Raw genomic sequence first — 19,892 nt, 5'->3', positions numbered from 1 at the left:
ATAATCATCAACATTAACAGAAATAAACACTTGAAATACCGTATTTTTCGGACTATAAGATGCACCGGACTATAAGGCGCACCCAGGTTTTAGAGGTGGAAAATAGGGAAAAAAATATTTGAAGCAAAAAAATGTGGTAAAATATTTAATAACATAAATAACATACTATTATTTGTGGTGTTATTATATATAATAGTATGTTATTATGTTGGAAGCTGCGGGACCAGTGTGGTGTCTGTGAAGTACTATATGAAGATGCTGGAGGGTGAGTATAAGAATGGGGGCACAGGGCTTATATTGAAAGCACCACTCCAGCACTGCAAAATAACACTGGATGGCTGCTTTAAAATCCCATGGGAGAACTATAACTCCCAGCATGTCCTGCAGATCCTATGACATGCTGGGAGTTATAGTTCACCTTCAGGAGTGGCAGAGTGCTTTATTGTGTGTTGTAAAGACTAACCTCTTAATTGTGGCAGCCAGCCACACCGTGGTGAGGTAAAAGCATCCCATGGCTGCACACACAGAGCCCTCCCTCTTGTTGCCTTTCCACAGCACAGGTCATAAGAGGAAGCCTGCAGATTCTAGTGGGGAGTCTGAAGGACCTGTGATGATGTCAAGAAGAGGGAGGGCTCTGTGCTGCCAAGTGATGCTCCAGCCCGCCCACTTCTGACATCACACAGGTCCTCCTTGTGCACAGCACTCAGTGTCCAGCCCAGGCAGATATGCAGCGATCTCCTCTCCTCTAGCCCCTGCTGCTGCCGCCTCCTCCTCCCCCAGACACACAGATCTCCCCAGCTGCTGCTGCCTCCTCCTCCCCCCAGACACACAGATCTCCCCAGCTGCTGCAGGAATCCAGTGCTGAGGAAACCATGTGTTTCCCTGCTTAAGTGGAGTATTCAATGGCTGCTCCGCTCACTGCTCAGCTGATAGGTGGGCGGGGAAGCAGCTAATGAATATTCACTGCACTTAATCATCGGGACCACATGGTTTCCCCAGCGCTGATCAGGGGGGACATTTTTCTGCCTACTGAAGTGGGATAACAGTGTGATCCCACTCCCTGCTGCCCCCCTCCCCACATGCTACATCCCTACCATAAGACGCACCCACACTTTCCTCCTAAATTTGGAGGAAAAAAGTGCATCTTATGGTAGGAAAAATACGGTAGATCACTCTGTAATGACTATATAATATGAGCTTCACTTTTTGTATTGACGAACTGAAATAAATTAACTTTTTGATGATATTCTAATTTTGTGAGATGCACCTGTATAAATCCCCTGCCTAACAGTCCCTGTATTACATTACACACAAACCGATCTTTGGAAGAAGTATTTCTAAAGACCGTTTATGATATGAGGGCTTTGACTAGCAGATGGAGCATTACTGTCGCCAGACTTGTTAGCCCACTTAGCATGTTTCCATGCCTCTGTGGGCATGACAACACAACTTACAAGCGCTAGCGTCATGAAAAGTGCTAAACTTCGTGCATGTGGGTGGCTTCTTCCCATTATCATTGATCCTCTGAAGCCAGGTGCATGTATGCGGGCTTCAGAGAGGCGCACTGCGCATGATTAGAAGTATTTGCGATCATGCGCAGTGCGCCTCACTGAAGCTGGAACGCGTACACGCCGCTTCAGACCACAAACCCGAAGTTAGTGACTGACTGATGAGACTGATGATCGGAACTGTAACCCTTCAAAAGTGCTGACAACTTACCAGCAGATTTCCTTTTCAGTTCCTCTTGAGCTTCAGAAAGATCACTGGTAACCTGTTTATATTTTTGTTCAAATGCAGCAAATTCTTCTGGATTGTCATGGATCGCTGCGATGTGATGATGAGCCTCCACTGCCTGCTTCTTGATTACTGCCAAATCACTCTGCATAGAAGAGAAGAATCCTTGAAGAGGTCTGCTGAGCTCATCTACCTGGTGTGGAAAAAAACAATGCTCGCTCAGTCACTTATGAAAATGTCTCCATATGAAAATTTTGCTAAACAGATGAAATACCGGACAGTGCGTCAGAAATCCCAAGTGTGTTGAAAAGTAATGATCAGGCATGTATTAATGCAATGATTTCTGCCTTAGGCCAAGCTTAAAACCAATAACACTCTCCTACGAGCAAAGAAACCCCATAAAGGTATGTGCAGACGCTGAGTAAAATTTCTGCACCATTTCTGCATTTCTTGTTAGGAAAACCGCAGCTGCAAAAATGTGAGTCCATGGTGAAAAATGCAGGACAAAACGCACAGAGAATTAACATGCAGCAGATTATTTTGTGCACCAAATCTGCAAGTCCAAAATAAGTAACGTGCATGACACTTCAGGATTCTCATTTCCTTTACGGTCATCAGGTTTTGCTTCAGGTTCAGTTAAATCTACAAACAAAAAAAAAAGGAACAAAATAGGGATTTTTGTGTACTCACCATAAAATACTTTTCTCCGAGTCAATCATTGGGGGACACAGACCATGGGTGTATGCTGCTGCCACCAGGAGGCTGACACCAGGCTCCTCCCCTGCAGTATACACCCCGGCTTTTAGAGAACCAGTTCAGTGCAAAAGCAGTAGGAGATCAATAATAACATAAGGGTATAACATGTCAAATTACAGAACAAGCACAGAGCCATTAACAGGGTGGGTGCGGTGTCCCCCAATGATTGGCTTGGAGAAAAGGATTTTTACGGTGAGTACACAAAAATCCCCATTTCGCCTTCACCTCATTGGGGGACACAGACCATGGGACGTCCCAAAGCAGTCCCTGGGTGGGGACAACACAACTGATCAGGCCCTGTGTAACCGCTATCTAAGAATGAGCAACCGAAGTCTGCAGAGTCCACCTGCCCAGACACATCTGCGGAAGTCTGGGTGTGAATATTGTAGTGCTTCAAGAATGTGTACGGACAGGATGAAACTGCAACCTTCTCGACCTGCTCTGCCGACACCTAATGGCCCAAGAAGCCACTATCGACGAAGTGGGGAGTGCCCTGAAACCCGCTGGGATAGGCTGACCTCTGATGCGAAAGGACCCCTGGATGGAGTAACGAATACACCAGGCTAAGGCTACGTTCACATTTGCGTTCTGCGCCGCAGCGTCGGGCGCTGCAGCGTCGCCGCATGCGTCCCTATATTTAACATGGGGGCGCATGGACATGCGTTGCACTTGCGTTTTGTGACGCATGCGTCACTGTGACGCATGCGTTCAGGGCGCAGAGGACGCAGCAAGTTGCAGTTTTTTCTGCGCCCAAAACCATGCAAAAGTGGACGCATGCGTCACAAAAGGCTGCGTTGTGCATGCGTTTACATTTGCGTTGCGTCGCCGACGCTGCGGCGCACAACGCAAATGTGAACGTAGCCTAACATGGTCGATGAAGCTGCTAAAACCTTCCTGCAATCGTCACGAAGCCCAAATAAAGTGTCCAACCTTCGGAAGGACTCTATCCTCGATACGTACCTTCTCAGAGCACTCACATCGTCCAGAGTATGGGGAACCCGTTCAGTTTTGTGGACTGGTGCCGAAGACGACGAGGGAAAAACGATGTCCTCGTAACAGAGGGCGTACAATACCACATTGGTAACAAGGGACAAGGACGGCATGAGGACAACCTTGTCTTGATGGCACTAAGGAAAAGAGTCTGAAAGGACAGAGCAGCTAGCTCTGAAGACTCGCCTGAATGACGTGACCGCAGAGAATAAGGCGACCTTCCATGACAGTAAAGTCTGTCCGGATCAAAAGAAGTCTAATGCAAGACCCCCCAGGACCATTAATGTCCCAAAAATCTAACGGTAGGTGATAGGGAAGAACCGCATGGGAAAAGTCCCTGCGAGAAAGTCCCTATTTGCAGTTTTGTTGCAATAAGACCGAAAAGGCTAAAATCTAGACTTATAAGGAGCTGAGCAACAGGCCTGAATCTAGATTGTTTTGAAGGAAAACTAAAAAAGGGGGAAAGGCGTCCGTGATCTCTGACCCAAGCAAACTGCGTACTGAGGCGGGCTTATGAGCACTAGTCACTGACAACTTGTTGTGAGCACCTGGGTCAGAACCAGTTCCTGGAGAGCAGATCTGGACGATCCGAGAACCGCCAGAGAAAATATTGGCGAAGAGTTGTACTAGCTCCGCAAACAAAGTGCAGATCGCTCAGGGATCACTGGGACCCTTTCCGCTTCCTAAAGACTCTCGGAAGTAGTGGAAGAGGGGTGACGGAACTGGTACCATGGAAGAAACAGAGCATGAACTGGGATGGCTTTTGGATCTCGAGACCGAACTATGAACTAGAGTACATTGGCATGCAGTCTGGATGCCATCCAATCTACATCTGGAATGCTCCAGTGAAGGCAGATCTGTTGGAAGACTTCCGAATGAAGTTCCCACTCACTTGAGGCGAGACCCTGACGGCTGAAGTCTGCCGTCCAGAGTTCTACTCCTGGGATGTGTACTGCCGAGATCACCGAGTGATTGATCTCGGCCCATCGGAGAATATTAGGTACCTCGGCCATGGTAGCCTGGCTGCGGGTACCTCCTAGATGACTGACGTATTGCACAGCTGTGGCGTTAACCGATTGAATCCGGATGGAGTGACCCACCAGAAGGCAGTGGACCTGCTGTAGGACTAGCCGTATCGCTCGGATCCCCAGAACAATGATCAGGAGACTGGATTCCCGAGATGACCGGAGGGCCTTGAGCAGTGTGGTGACGCTCCCCAGGCCAGAAGACTGGCATCGTTAGTCACTAATAATCATTGAACCGGGAGAAAAAATATCCCCTGGATGAGGAAGGAGCACAGAGACTACCCTCTGAAAGCCTGTCTAACCTGCAGAAAACAAGAGGAGCGAAGGGAACTGCTTCCATTGCTGCCACCATTCTTACTCAGAACCCTCATAGCAAATCGAAAGGAATGGGGGATGAGTAACCAAGTGTGCGAGCTCCCTGTTGAAGGGTCAAGGATCATCCTCAAAAAGTATATCTGCTGGGCTTTAAATGAGGAAGACTTAGCTAAGTTTATCTGCTAGCCCAGGTGAGAAAGGGTATCACAGGTGATATAGTCAGACTCAGTGCAGTCCTAGAAGGATGGCTAGAAAGTCGACCGGATAGGGCAGGACGAACACGCCCCGAGGGTGCAAGATGGACATGACAGCTGCCATGACCCTTGTGAACACTTGTGAAAAATTGGAATGTGGAGGTAAACACCCCGAATGTCAAGGATGCCAGAAACTCCACCTTTTTCCATTGAGGTAATGGCCGAACGGAGGAACTCGATCCAGAGAAGGAAGACCTTGTCAAGCTTGTTAGAAGTTTGAGGTCCAGGATCGATCTTACTTTTCCGTCCTCTTTTTGGGACCAAGATCCCTCAGCTCTAGACTGTTTTGGACAACTCTTCCACTGCTGGTTGGGTTTATAGGAAACATGTGATCCTTTGTTACTGCGTGGGGAACGCTCCCAACTTCTCACCAAATAACCGACCACTCTGGTAAGGGAGTGATGTCAGAGGAGTTTTGAACGCAGAGTACGCTTCCATTCTCCGAGCTATAATGCCCTTCTGAATGCAATGGCATTTGCTGCTGACAGCGCCACGCAACTAGCCGCATCAAAGAGGCGTGAACCACATAGTCTCCCGCTCAAGAGATTTGATTGGCCAGCTGCACTGTCTTCGGGAAAAGGTTACTGTTGTGAATCAAAGTAGTTAAGGTCTCCGGCTAGGAAACCAGATAAATCTGAACATGATTCAGTGGTGGGGGGAGGCACGATAAAGCCTAATCTAGTCCTCCCTCTACTCACCCTAATCAAACCATCCCTACCTGACTGCGGAGGTTGGCACCCTAGATAAATACGCAATGTGGCGCCCCCGCTCTCGTTGACTCACCCTCACTTTCCCTTAGGAATATCCCTCTCTGCTCTCAAGAAAATAAAAAGAATAATAAGAGCAAAAAGTGAGGTAAATAAACTTAGTGAGTGATCGGGACGGATAGTGAATCAAGATCCCACAAACAGATAATGGTGCACTTAGGGATGTATATCCCTAATATTATCTATTGTATATCAAAGCAGCAAATAGAAGATACAACATGCTTAATAAAATCAACCAAAGAGACCAGTGACACTCAGACTGAAAGTACTTTTTAAGGTCCCCTCAAAGTATGCTCGCCAATGAAGCGGCAAAGACTATTGAAATTGCACCAATTCCCTTATTACACTCTCCCCAATACAATGAACAATAATAGTGGAATCTTATCTGAAATCTGGATGGTATATAAATGCCTCTGAATCAAGATCCCACAAACAGATATTGGTGCACTCAGGGATTATATCCCTCATAATATCCATTGTATATCAAAGCAGCAAATAGAAGATACAGCATGCTTAGTAAATCAAACAGGAGAGACCAGTGACACACAAACTCACTATCCTTTTTAAAGGTCCCCTCCTTATGGTATGCTCACCAATGAAGCAGCAAAAACTATTGAAATTGCACCAATTCCCTTATTGCACTCTCCCCAATACAATAAACAGACCAGGAAATACTGGTCATGTGCCTTTAAGACCAGGGAAATACTGGTCATGTGCCTTTAAGGCTAGTTTCACACTAGCGTTTGTAACAGCTGCGGACTTCCTCCTTGAAGCCCCACCCTCGGCCGCTAGCTCCGCCTATTTCTGCATGCAGTCGGCATGCGGCCTTTGTACCTATCTTTAACATTAGGTACGCAGGCCGTGCCGCAGTATGCGGATGCTTCCGCATGCGTCATTTTGACGATGCGGAAAAAAAAAAAGAAATTGCTACAAGCTGCGTTCTACGCTGGTCGCCGCATCGTCAAAACGACGCATGCGGAAGCATCCGCATACAGCGGCACGACCTGCGTACCTAATGTTAAAGATAGGTACACAGGCCGCATGCAGAAGTAGGCGGAGCTAGTGGCGGAAGTGCGGCCGAGGGCGGGGCTTCACGGAGGAAGTCCGCAGCTGCTACAAACGCTAATGTGAAACCGGCCTAAGACCAGGGAAACACTACAGGGGGAAAATGCAGGGGGAGAGAGCAGTACTTCTTTACCCGGGTACTGATGTTGCAGAGTCGTTGTGCCCCTTTAATGAAAATCCGTCGCCCCTGTGCGAGCCAGCCGAGTGGACCAAGATGGCCACGGGAGTTGCAGAGGAGGTAAAGTCTCGCAGAGAGCGAGAGGCGCCAATTTGGGGGGCGGAGCCACAGCCACAATGTGGGCGGAGCCTTGTGACTTCCAGGAATAGGCCCAAGCCGGGGCATAAATTTCTGCAGGTGGGAGCAATACCAGGGGTAGAAGTAAGGGGGCGTTGGTGGTGGCAGAGAAAAAAAAACGATCGCTCCCGTGCCAGGTGAGAAGCGCCAGAAAAGTGGGCGGAGCCACCTTAGCACGCCATAGTGCGGGCGCGGCTTCCGGGATGCGGCCTACACATCGGCTGAAGCCGGGGGCTACATTTTTGCAGCCGGCCGGAGCGTTACCTCAGGGAGGTGGGCCACAGGGAAGCTATGGCTGAGGCTGCCTGTCAGCATGTGAATATCCCACTGCAGAGGCCCACCGCTGACTGGATCCACTCACCATCGGTGCGTGTCCCAGCATGGAGGCGCCGCGGATGACTGGGTTTCAGGAAAGCGAGCGCACTCTATTGTTCTGCTGCAGGTCAGGTATTGCAGCGTGGACGGTGCAGGGATAGAGGGATAAACCTCAATCCACCATCCCTTTGTTAGGGAGATGGAGAAGGACCGTCCGCCTCCTTGTGCCATCCGCTCTAACAGTGGTGGGACAGTGGGGGCTGCTCGGACGCCGAAGAGAGGGGGGGGGGGCTCTGTACATCCATGGAGTTCAGCCCCCGGGTGGACAGGGCCAGTTGTCCGGCATTAGGCCTGGCTGAAGAAGAGGATACGTGGAGGCGACACTCCATGTGCTTGTCTGTTGATGGTGCGGGGATATCGGTGTCCTTGAAGGGGCCTGTCGCCCCTAAGAATCAGCTCAGAAGTGGCACAGTCTCTGTGCATGCCTGTTGATGGTTCGGTGAGATCGGAACCTTGAAAGGATCTGTCACCCCATTTGTCCGTAGAAAAAAAAAATCTAAATAAAAAAAAGGTACCGTATATACTCGAGTATAAGCCGACCCCCCTAATTTTGCCACAATAAACTGGGAAAACTTATTGACTCGAGTATAAGCCTAGGGTGGAAAATGCAGCAGCTACCGGTGAATTTCAAAAATAAAAATAGATGCTCCATACCGTTCATTATGGCCCCATAGATGCTCCACATAAAGCTGTGCCATATATAATGCTCTGCACCGTTCATTATGGTCCCATAGATGGACGTCATCGCGCCCTCTGACCTGAACAGTCAGAGCAAGAGGACGGGAAGACTGAGCGGCGCCCGGCGTGTGGAACGTGGACAGGTAACTATGACATACTTACCTGCTCCCGGCGTCCCTGGCTCCTTATCCCGGACAGCTGGTCTCCGGGTGCCGCAGCCTCTTCCTCTGTCAGCGGTCACCGTTACCGCTGATTAGAGGAATGAATATGCGGCTCCACCCCTATGGGAGTGGAGTCCATATTCATAACTTTAATGAGCGGTCCCACGTGACCACTGAACAGGGGACGAGCTGCGGCACCGAAGACAGTGGGACGGGCAGGGGGAGCGCCGGGACTAGGTGAGTATGCGACAGACCTCTATCCCCCTCACCCGCCGATTATGACTCGAGTATAAGCCGAGAGGGGCACTTTCAGCCCAAAAATTTGGGCTGAAAATCTCGGCTTATACGGTAATCAAAATTGAAAAGTAAAATAATAAAGAGTTTTGGGTCTGAATAGCAGACCCGGCCGTGTGCCTCCTACGGACACTAAGCAAGAACTGGTTCTCTGGGAGCAGGAGGGTGTATACTGCAGGGGAGGAGCTAACTTCATTTGTAATACTTAGTGTCAGCCTCCTGGAGGCAGCAGCATACACCCACGGTCTGTGTCCCCAATGAGGCGAAGGAGAAAACGCAATGCGTGAACCCAACCTAGGAGCCTGTACACGTTGCAGATTTTGCCATGCAGATTTCCTAGCAAAACATGAAGCAAGTCTGATGCCTGCAAGGAGAATAATGCACACCTTGCTTATTTGTGACTTACAGATTTGGTGCAGAAAATAATTTGCAGCATGTCAATTCTCTGTGTGTTTTTCACCATTGACTTCACTCAAATAAAAAATGCGCATTTTTGCAGCCAAGAGATGCAGAAATGGTGCACAAATTTCTGCATCCATTTACTCAACGTGTGCACACAGCCCTAAAGGTCGCTAATGGCCTCAGCTCATCAAAAAGCGCACAGAGAAGGGAAAACCAGTGGCCGTCACAGACACTACTTTTAGGCCCAGTCTGCTCAGCCATCATGAAGAATTCACAAACTACAAAAAATTGCACACCTGAACGGCAACCTCCGTCACACTGCTTGGTTCTTTGGTATCTTCCTCCACCTCCTCCTCAACTTCTTCATTAGAACATTTTCTCACTAAATCCCGAAAGATCTCCATTCTTTCTTCACAACGTTCTTCTAACAGCTCTTTTTCCTTTTGCAAACGTTCACTAGAAAAATATAGAATTATGTATCTTTATCCATCTATAATCAGTATATATACTTTTTGCTATTCCTCGAGAACCTCTTTAAAAGAAAACAAAATCAATAAAATGGCATAACAACTAAATTCTTGAAGACCTTTAATCAGCAAGTCACATTCATTTTGTATAAAGAGGCAATTACTAAGGCAAACTAAACTGGTCGCCATCCTGTGCACTGACAGAAACCTGTCCCAGAATGTACAGTGGGTACGGAAAGCATTCAGACCCTTTTACATTTTTCACTCTTTCATTGCAATCATTTGGTAAATTCAAAAAAGTTGAATTTCATTTTTTTCTCATTAATGTGCACTCTGCACCCCATCTTGACTGAAAAAACCCCAGAAATATAGAAATTTTTGCAAATTTACTTAAAAAGAAAAACAAATATCACATGGTCATAAGTATTCAGACCCTTTGCCCAGTATTGAGTAGAAGCACCCTATTGAGCTAGTACAGCCATGAGTCTTCTTGGGAATGATGCAACAAGTTTTTCACTCCTGGATTTGGGGATCCTCTGCCATCTTCCTTGCAGATCCTCTCCAGTTCCGTCAGGTTGGATGGTGAACGTTGATGGACAGCCATTTTCAGGTCTCTCCAGAGATGCTCAATTGGGTTTAGGTCAGGGCTCTGGCTGGGCCAGTCAAGAATGGTCACAGTTGTTCTGAAGCCACTTCTTTGTTATTTTAGCTGTGTGCTTAGGGTCATTGTCTTGTTAGAAGGTGAACCTTTGGCCAAGTCTGAGGTCCAGAGCACTCTGGAAGAGGTTTTCATCCAGGATATCTCTGTACTGGGCTGTATTCATGTTTCCTTCAATGTCCTAACCCTGCAGCTGAAAAACACCCCCATAGCACGATGCTGCCACCACGTTTCACTGTTGGGATTGTATTGGTCAGGTGATGAGCAGTGCCTGGTTTTCTCCACACATACCGCTTAGAATTTATAACCAAAAAGGTCTATCTTCGTATCATCAGACCAAAGAATCTTATTTCTCATAGTCTCATATGTCTTGCACTGAGGAGAGGATTCCATCGGACCACTCTGCCATAAAAGCCTGACTAGTGGAGGGCTGCGGTGATAGACGACTTTGTGGAACTTTCTCCCATCTGCCTACTGCATCTCTGGAGCTCAGCCACAGTGATCTTGGGGTTCTTCCTTACTTCGCTCACCAAGGCTCTTCTCTCACGACTGCTCAGTTTGGCTGGACGTCCAGGTCTAGGAAAAAGTCTGGTGGTCCCAAACTTCTTCCATTTAAGGATTATGGAGGCCACTGTGCTCTTGGGAACCTTGAGTACTGCAGAAATTCTTTTGTAACCTTTGCCAGATCTGTGTCTTGCCACAATTCTGTCTCTGAGTTCCTTGGCCAGTTCCTTTGACCTCATGATTCTCATTTGGTCTGACATGCACTGTGAGCTGTGAGGTCTTATATAGACAGGTGTGTGCCTTTCCAAATCAAGTCCTATCAGTTTAATTAAACACAGCTGGACTCCAATGAACAAGTAGAACCATCTCAAGGAGGATCACAAGGAAATGGACAGCATGTGTCTTAAGAATGAGTGTCTGAGCAAAGGGTCTGAATACTTATGACCATGTGATATTTCAGTCAAGCAAGACGGGGTGCAGAGTACATTATTGTAAAAAAAATGATTTTTTTTTTAAATTTACCAAATAGCTGCAATGAATCAAAGAGCGAAAAATGTAAAGGGGTCTGAATACTTTCCGTACCCACTGTACTAGATAAACCAAGAGCTCCAGATCCGCTGTTGTGACCTGGTTGACAGGACGTAGTATAGTAAACCAAAAAGTAAGGAGGAAAAATGGTTTTGGAGGGATAAATGTATCATTCCCAAAAATCCCTCTCTATAACACACGGATTTTTGTGTACTCACCGTAAAATCCTTTTCTCCGAGCCAATCATTGGGGGACACAGGACCATGGGTGTTATGCTGTTGCCACTAGGAGGACACTAAGTAATACAGAAAGAATAGCTCCTCCCCTGCAGTATACACCCTCCTGCAGGCTCCAAGTGAACCAGTTCGGTAACAAAGCAGTAGGAGCTTAACCAGGATGAACTATGTCAAAACCAAGCCAACACAGAAAACCAAAGCAGTTACGCTAACAGGGTGGGTGCTGTGTCCCCTAATGATTGGCTCGGAGAAAAGGATTTTACGGTGAGTACACAAAAATCCCTGTTTCTCCTACGCCTCATTGGGGGACACAGGACCATGGGACGTCCTAAAGCAGTCCCTGGGTGGGGAACAATCAACTGTAATTGCTCCTTGTACCCACAGGTCACAGATGCGGCAAAATTCATCTGCCGACGGTCGCATCTGCCGAGGCCCGAGAATGAATATGGTAATGTTTTGTAAACGTATGCAGACTGGACCAGGTCGCAGCTCTGCAAACTTGTGCTGCCGAAGTTTGGTGCCGGATGGCCCAAGACTCACCCACTGACTGAGTAGAATGAGCCTTAATCCCTGCTGGGACAGGATAACCTCTGACTCAGTAGGACTCCAGAATAGCTGAACGAATCCATTTGGCTATGGTCGCCTTGGAAGCGGGAAACCCCTTCCTTGGCCCTTCCGGGAGCACAAACAGGGCATCTGACCTGCGGAAAGACACCGTCCGCGAGACTTATCTCTTGAGAGCTCTCACTAAATCCAGTGTGTGGGGGGACTTCTCGATGCGATGTACTGGTGCCGGACAGAGTGACGGCAAGATAATCTCCTGATTGAGATGGAAGGATGAGACAACTTTTGGCAAAAGAGACGGGGATGTTCTCAAAACCACCTTATCCTGATGAAAATTCAGGAACGGAACTTGACAAGACAAAGCCGCCAGCTCTGAGACTCGTCAAATGGACGTGACTGCAACCAGGAAGGCAACCTTCCATGAAAGAAAGGACAGGGAAACCTCCTGTATAGGTTCAAAAGGAGCTTCTTGCAAGACTCCGAGGACCAGATTAAGGTCCCATGGTTCCAACGGCATCTTATAGGGCGGCACCCTATGGGAGACTCCCTGAATGAAGGACTTCACTTGTAATCTGTTGGCAATCCTGCGTTGGAACAGAACGGACAGGGCTGAAATCTGCCCCTTGAGAGAACTAAGGGCGAGACCTAAGTCCAAACCCGTTTGTAAAAATTCGAGGGCGAAAGTAATGGAAAATTTAAGAGGAGAACGTCCACGGTCGTTGCACCAGGAAAAGAAGGTATCCAAGTGCGATGATAAATGCGCATAGACATAGGCTTTCTAGCACTGATCATGGTAGAGATGACTTCCGGAGAGAAACCAGCCTGGGTTAGAACCCAGGACTCAACGGCCATGCCATCAAACACAGGGCCTCGGAGTTCTGGTGGTGAATGGGGCCCTGTGAAAGCAGGTCTGCGCGATTCGGTAATCGCCAGGGAACATCGGTGACTAGTTGAACTAGTTCCGCGTACCACGCCCGGCACGGCCAATCTGGCGCAATCAGGAATATTGGTACTCCCTCTGCTCTGATCTTCTTGATGACTCTCGGCAGTAAGGGGAGCGGGGGAAATATGTACGGAAGCCGAAAATGATGCCACGGGAGTACGAGTGCATCTGCCCCGATGGCTGCTGGATCGTGGAACCGAGCTATGAAGTCGGGAACTTTGGAATTTAGCCGTGAGGCCATAAGGTCCACATCCGGAGTTCCCCAACAAGGCAAATCAGGTGGAAGATCTCCGGATGGAGAGACCACTTCCCGGAGTCGAGGCCTCCCAATTGTCCACTCCCGGGATGTGAACCGCAGAAATTAATGAGCGTTTCTCGGCCCAACGGAGAATGTAGCCTACCTCGCTCATGGTTGCCATGCTGCGGGTTCCCCCCTGTCGGTTGATGTATGTTTGTTGGACTGAATCCCGATGGGACAACCCGCCAGGAATGGATGGAATTGGAGAAGAGCTAACCTGATTGCCTGAATTTCTAAGATGTTGATCGGAAGGCGTGATTCCTGAAGTGACCAGCGGCCCTGAGCAGTGTGATGTAGGAACACCGCTCCCGAGCCTAGAAGACTGGCATCTGTTGTCAAAACTAGCCAATGTACTGGAAGAAAAGACTTCCCTTGATTCAGGGAGGACTTCAATGTCCACCACCTGAGAGACTGTGACTCGCTGGGGAAGGAAGAACCGCCGGTCGAGGGAGATCAGGTTCCTGTCCCAAACAGCCAGGAGGGCATGCTGTAAGGGACAGAGGTGTAATTGGGCAAATGGAACCACCTCCATGGCTGTTACCATCCCGCCGAGGACTCTCATACTGAAGTGCAGAGAGTGAGGGCGAGGTTGAGAGAGCTTCGGAGCTTCCTGCTGTAAGGCTGAGATCTTTTCCGGGGGAAGAAAAACCAACCCCTGGGACGAGTCTAGTATCATTCCTAGAAAGGAAATTCGCTGAGCCGGTACTGGGGAAGATTTTTTGACGTTTATCATCCAACCCAGGCGAGAAAGAGAATCTATTGTAATGTTCACAGCCTCCTTGCAGGCACGGAAAGAGGGGCCTTTGATGAGGATATCGTCTAGATACGGTAGCGCCACCACGCCTCGGGTGTGAAGGATGGCCACGGCGGCCGCCATGACCTTGGTACATACCCTAGGGGCGGTGGCGAGGCCGAAGGGCAAAGCAACGAATTGGAAGTGTTGTTTCTGAACTGCGAAGCGAAGGAACCCCTGTTGAGAAGGGAAAATTGGAAGGTGGAGGTACGCGCCCTGGATGTCTATAGACGCCAGGAACTCTCCTTTTTCCATGGAGGCGTTGACAGAACGAAGCGATTCCATTCGGAACCGTCGTACCCTGACGAACTTGTATAGCAGTTTTAGGTCCAGTATGGGCCATACTGTACCATCCTTCTTTGGAACAATGAACAGGTTTTAATAAAAACCTTGAAACCTTTTGCTTTGAGGGACCGGGATAACCCCGTCTTCCTTTAGAGAGCTTATGGCTTGGAAGAACGCTGATGCCTTTGCCCTGGGAGGAGAAGACAGGAAAAAACGATTTGGTGGAAGAGAGGAGAATTCTATCTTGTATCCGGAGGACACTAGGTCGCGGACCGAACAACCGAGAGCCACGCGTCGCTGAAGGAAAGCAGGCGGCCGCCTACTTTGAGGGTGTCCTCCGGATACCACAGGGAGTCATTGTGTGGGAGATCTGCCCAGTCTGGACCCCCTGGATAATGACTGCCTAGGCCTGCCTCTCCATGAAGGGGAAGGTTTGTAAGAAAAGTCTGGGGACCTCTATCCCTACGTTGTGCCCGGCCGGGTACGGAAGATGTGGAAGTAGAGGACCAATTTGAGTTGGAACAAAAAAAAATAAATAAATCAGGACCAAGCCCGCTGTTGCTGGTTCCGAAAGGGCCTCTGCTGTGGGAGAAATTTCCTCTTCCCTCCAGTGGCGTCAGAAATTAATTGATCGAGTTTTTCACCAAAAAGGCGACCGCTCTGATATGGTAAAGAAGTCAATGACTTTTTGGAAGCAGAATCCGCATGCCAGTCCCTGAGCCATAAGGACCTCCGAATGGTGATGGCCTCTGCTGCTGCTTGAGAAGCGCAGTCAGCAGCATCCAGAGACGCGGTCACTAGAAAATCCCCAGCTATGGCTGAGTAGCAAGGTCTGGTACCTCGGGGGGGGGGGGAAGATTGGTATCCAAACAGCTGAAGACAAGACCTCAGCCCAATGGGTCATAGCCTTAGCCACCCACGTAGCGGCAAAAGATGGAAAGAGTGCGGCTGCTGAGGCTTCAAAAGCTGAACGAGCCATATTGTCGATCTGACGATCGGTGGGGTTTTTAATCGAGGGGCCCTCTGAAGAGGATAAAATAGATTTAGTAGCTAGGCGCGATACTGGACGATCTACCGGAGGAGACTGTGACCATTCTTTTCTTAGATCAGGAGCAAAGGGATATTTTGACTCCATGGGCTTTTGCCCTGTGAAGCGTTTATCTGGACCGATCCTATGAGATTCAACGATTTCCTTAAATTTGGGATGATTGGCGAACACTCTGTGAGCCCGCTTGGTCCTCTTAAAGGACACAGCATGATCAGTTTTAGATAAAGGTTCCTCATCTAGCTTCAGAGCCTTGTTTATTGACTCAATGAGAGAGTCGAGAGTCTCCTGATCGTGTTGAAATTCCTGATCTAGGAACGTGTCAGAATCGTCCTCTGAGACAGGTTCTCTACTAACCCCAAGGGAGGGGGAGTGAGAAATGGAACTCTCAGAACCCGATTCCCAGTGATGGTCTGGGGACAAGGCATGAGTCCTTTTCCTGGAAGAGCGAGAGCTCCTTGGTAAGGTATGACCACTAGTGTACAAGGGGTTCTGATCATCGGAAGCGATGTCCGTAAGAGTGCCCTGGTTAGAGGAAGGGTCTCGTAAGAGTGCCCTGGTTAGAGAAAGGGTCTCAGAACAAGTCTAACGCTTTGGCCAGGGATGCCATAGACCGGGTAAGGGAGATAGCCCACTCAGGGGGACTAGGCTCAATGGGTTCGGTATCAGTAACAGGTGGTTCCTGAGCAGTCACCGGTTCACAAGCTGAGCATAACGCAGTATTGTGACCCCGGGGTAGAGATACCTTACAAGAGGTACAAGCAGCAAAAAACACAGTGTGGGTTTTTGTTAGGCTTTGATTGAGACATAGTGTAGCCTTGAGGAGAGCGCTTATTAGCAGGGGAAGGGTTAAGCTAGGTTTCTGCAGCTTACCCAGGTCCTGTGTCTTGAGTCTCCGGGGGAGGTCCGCAATGTCCACAGAAAATGCTAATCCCTGAAGCTGTAATTCAAAACGCTGGAGCAACGCTGCAGCATCAGCCCTGTGGGTGTCCAAAGATGGCCGCCGAGATCAGGAAGAGAAGGCGCTTCTCGCAGAACGAGAAGCGCCAGAGAGAGTGGGAGGCGGTAACTGCCGGTGGGCGGAGCCAACGTTCCGGCCTGGAAGAGAGAAAAAGCCGAGGGCTAAATTTTAAGCTTGCGGCCTGCAGCGACCGCTATTTGTGCGGACCGATGTGACCCACGGATCCGGGCTCTAAGATATCTGCGGACCTCCCTTATCCCAGGAACCAGGACCCCCCACGCCTCGGCCCCGCAAGTGTACTCACGGTAGATGCGGTGGGCCGGTGCTCAATCCACCGTCGCCATAATCAGGGAGGGGTTGGAGAGCTTCTACTGCCTTCCATCATCCGCTATAACAGTGGTGATGCAGTGGGGAGCTGCACGGACGCCATAAACATCATGTCCGGCTATGCACCTGGCTCCAGGAGAGGTAAATGGAGGGCTACTCCATGTGGTCGCCTGCTATGGAGGGGGGGTAGATTGGATGGTGAAGGAACCGTCGCCCGTAAAGTGAGCTCAGGGCTGGCATCCAAGGGTGCAGGAAAGGGTACAGGGAGGAACGCTCCGCGTTCTTGCCTGTTGATGGTTCGGGGGAGATCGGAACCTAAAAAGGATCCGCCGCCCCCATTCGCTCCGTTCAGGGAAAAAATAGAATAAAAATAAAAACGGTGGGGTCTGAAAGCAGACCCAAGTGCCTCCTACAGACACTAAGCAAGAACTGGTTCACTTGAAGCCAGCAGGAGGGTGTATACTGCAGAGGAGGAGCTATTCTTTCTGTATTACTTATTGTCCTCCTATTGGCAGCAGCATAACACCCATGGTCCTGTGTCCCCCAATGAGGCGTAGGAGAAAGTAAATTTATATGGTTTAATTAACACTTAAAAGATTGAGGGTGCACAAAAAAGTGAATTAAAATATTGTCCCTTATCTGCCTAAATATTATATTAGTCCTTTAGATATGTTAGGACATTAAAATAGGATGACACCCTGGGGTGTCAGCACTTATTGGCATTCGCGCCATTGTCCCATGCCCTAATGATGCTGCACACGCGGTGAAACATGCTGGGAGGACAACTGCTCTAATCATGTTTGTCCTATTCAGCCAATAAGTGTTGACACCCCGGGGTGACATCCTATTTAAATGTTTTAATGTGTCGTTCAAAAGTACAACTAGTCCCGCAAAAAACAAGCCCTCACATGGCCATATTGACGGCAAAATAAAAGTTATGGCTCTGGGAAGGAGGGGAGAGAAAAACGAAAACGCAAAACTGAAAAAGCTCCAGGGGTTAAGGGGTTAATGCCATCAAGTAACTATTCAGCAAATAAATTCAGAGACTGCACAAAGTGGCACTTACTCAAAATCGTTTTCACGCTGAATAAAGTGCTCACTGAACTCTTTTGCAACCTCTTCTCTTATTTTAAGCTCCATAAGTAGTTTATCTTTTTTCTCATTCACTAGCTTGGTTTTCAGATCCTCCACAAGTTCCAGCAGTTTCTAGAAGTAATCAAAAGTATTAAAACATTTTCCATTTATTATTTAAAATACTGAGCACTTTAAATGGTGAAAATGTTACCATACCTCATAAGCCTCTTTTTTAATGATAATCTCATCCTCCTCCAACTCGTCTTCATCTGGTTCATCTAGGTTCGTGCAGTCAAGAGGATCTTCATCAGTATCATCATCATACTCTTCCCCATCATCATCTCCATCTTCTACAACATCATCTAAACGACTTTCCCACTGTACAGTCGCACGTTTTCGAGAAAGCAACCTCTTGCTGTCAGCATTGTTTATTATGAAGGACACTTCCCGGGCACTCTTTCTTTGAGCAAGTGAAAGGTCGTCCAAAGCTTGACTGGAATCCAATATTAGAACCTAGGAATAAAAAAAAATATATAAATAATTCAGGACCTTAGAAAAGGCGATAAAGATGCAAGTTTTAAACTTTTTAAATATAATATTACTATATATATATATATATATATATATATATATATATATATATATATATATATACACACACACACACACACACACACACACACACACATATATATATATTTTTAGAGACCACTGCAAAAATTTTCAGTTTGTCTGATTTTTCTCTCTAAATTGTGCTTTTGTTCTATAAACTACTGGCAACATGTGTCCGAAGTTCCAGGTAATACATTTTATGTATTTTTTTTTTTCTGACAAAATAGTCAAAATGTAAAAAAAAAAAAAAAAACGTTCTTTCAGACCTCAAATAATGCAAAGAAAACAGTTCATAATCATTTTGAAACAATACTAATGTTTTATCTCAGGAAGAGTTCAGAAATCAATATTTTGTGGAATATCCATGATTTTTAATCACAGCTTTCATGCATCTTGGCATGCTTTCCACCAGTCTTTCACACGGCTTGTGGCGCAAAAATGTAAGCAGTTCTTGTTTTCAATGGAGTTCAGGTCTGGAGACTGGGCTGCCCATGACAGGGTTTTGATGTGGTAGTCTCAATTTTGTGGTGGATTCTTATTTGTAAAAGGAGAGAGAGCTGCCGTGATGAAAACTAAATCTCCGAGCAGTCAAATACTCGAAGGTCACCCGAGCGTGCTCTGGAAAACCCGAGCAACGAGTATACTCACTCATCAATATTCTGCAACTCTCGACAGGTATTTTGGCCCACTCCTCAAGAGCAAACTGCTCCAGTTGTCTCGTGTTTGAAGGTTGCCTTTTCCAGACAGCATGTTTCAGCTCTGCAATCTTTTGTTACCATTCATTTTATCCGTCTCTTTGATTTGTCATCAATCTTCCTCCAGTGGCCACATCCAGGGAGGTTGGCTACAGTCCCATGGGTCTTTAGTTTCTGAATAATATGTGCAACTGTAATCACAGGAACATCAAGTTGCTTGGAGATGGTCTTATAACTTACCTTTAACATGTTTGTCTATCATATCAATTTCTTTCTAATCTCCTGAGACAACTCTTTCCTTCGCCTCCTCTGGTCCATGTTGAGTGTGATACACACCATGTCCCCAAACAGCACAGTGAGAATCTGTAGCCCTATATCCAGGCCCACTCACTGATTCCAAGACTGTAGACACCTGTGATGATAGTGGACACACCTTGATTTAACATGTCCCTTTTGTCACATTTTCAGGGGTACCATCACTTGTGTCCAGGCCTATTTCAGGACTTATTTTTTAAAAAATTCCGTGGAAGCATGGTTGAAAAGCAATGTCTGACTTTTTGTTCATTTCATAGATCTTTTATTTATTACATTTGTCAGATTCAAGTTCTCTGTGACCATTGTGGGGTTTTCTATCATTAAACAAGGGGTACCAACGTGTGTGTGTGTGTGTGTGTGTGTGTGTGTGTGTGTGTGTGTGTGTGTGTGTGTGTGTGTGTGTGTGTGTCGTATATACTCGAGTATATATATATTGACCACTAGGGGGAGCATTTTCCGTTTTAGACCTCAAGCAG

The 19,892-nt window shown here is 47.6% G+C and overlaps 1 protein-coding gene across 3 annotated transcripts in view; it reads right to left on the bottom strand.

Annotated features, from left to right (window-relative positions):
- The window catches only part of KIF20B (kinesin family member 20B), a 190,227-nt gene that overhangs the window by 79,906 nt on the left and 90,429 nt on the right, over nucleotides 1–19,892 (bottom strand). For all 3 annotated transcript variants that reach the window (XM_077258943.1, XM_077258940.1, XM_077258941.1), the window contains exons 13-16: nucleotides 18,011–18,307; nucleotides 17,787–17,926; nucleotides 9,408–9,567; nucleotides 1,720–1,927 (exon numbers count right to left, since the gene is read on the bottom strand). In XM_077258943.1, coding sequence (XP_077115058.1) covers nucleotides 1,720–1,927; nucleotides 9,408–9,567; nucleotides 17,787–17,926; nucleotides 18,011–18,307 — 805 coding nt within the window. The remainder of the gene's footprint in view (nucleotides 1–1,719; nucleotides 1,928–9,407; nucleotides 9,568–17,786; nucleotides 17,927–18,010; nucleotides 18,308–19,892) is intronic.

This window comes from Ranitomeya variabilis, chromosome 4 (assembly GCF_051348905.1).
Source record: "Ranitomeya variabilis isolate aRanVar5 chromosome 4, aRanVar5.hap1, whole genome shotgun sequence".
Lineage (NCBI taxonomy): Eukaryota > Metazoa > Chordata > Amphibia > Anura > Dendrobatidae > Ranitomeya > Ranitomeya variabilis.
Note: the sequence above shows the minus strand (reverse complement) of the source record. Positions and strands in the feature narration are given on the sequence as shown.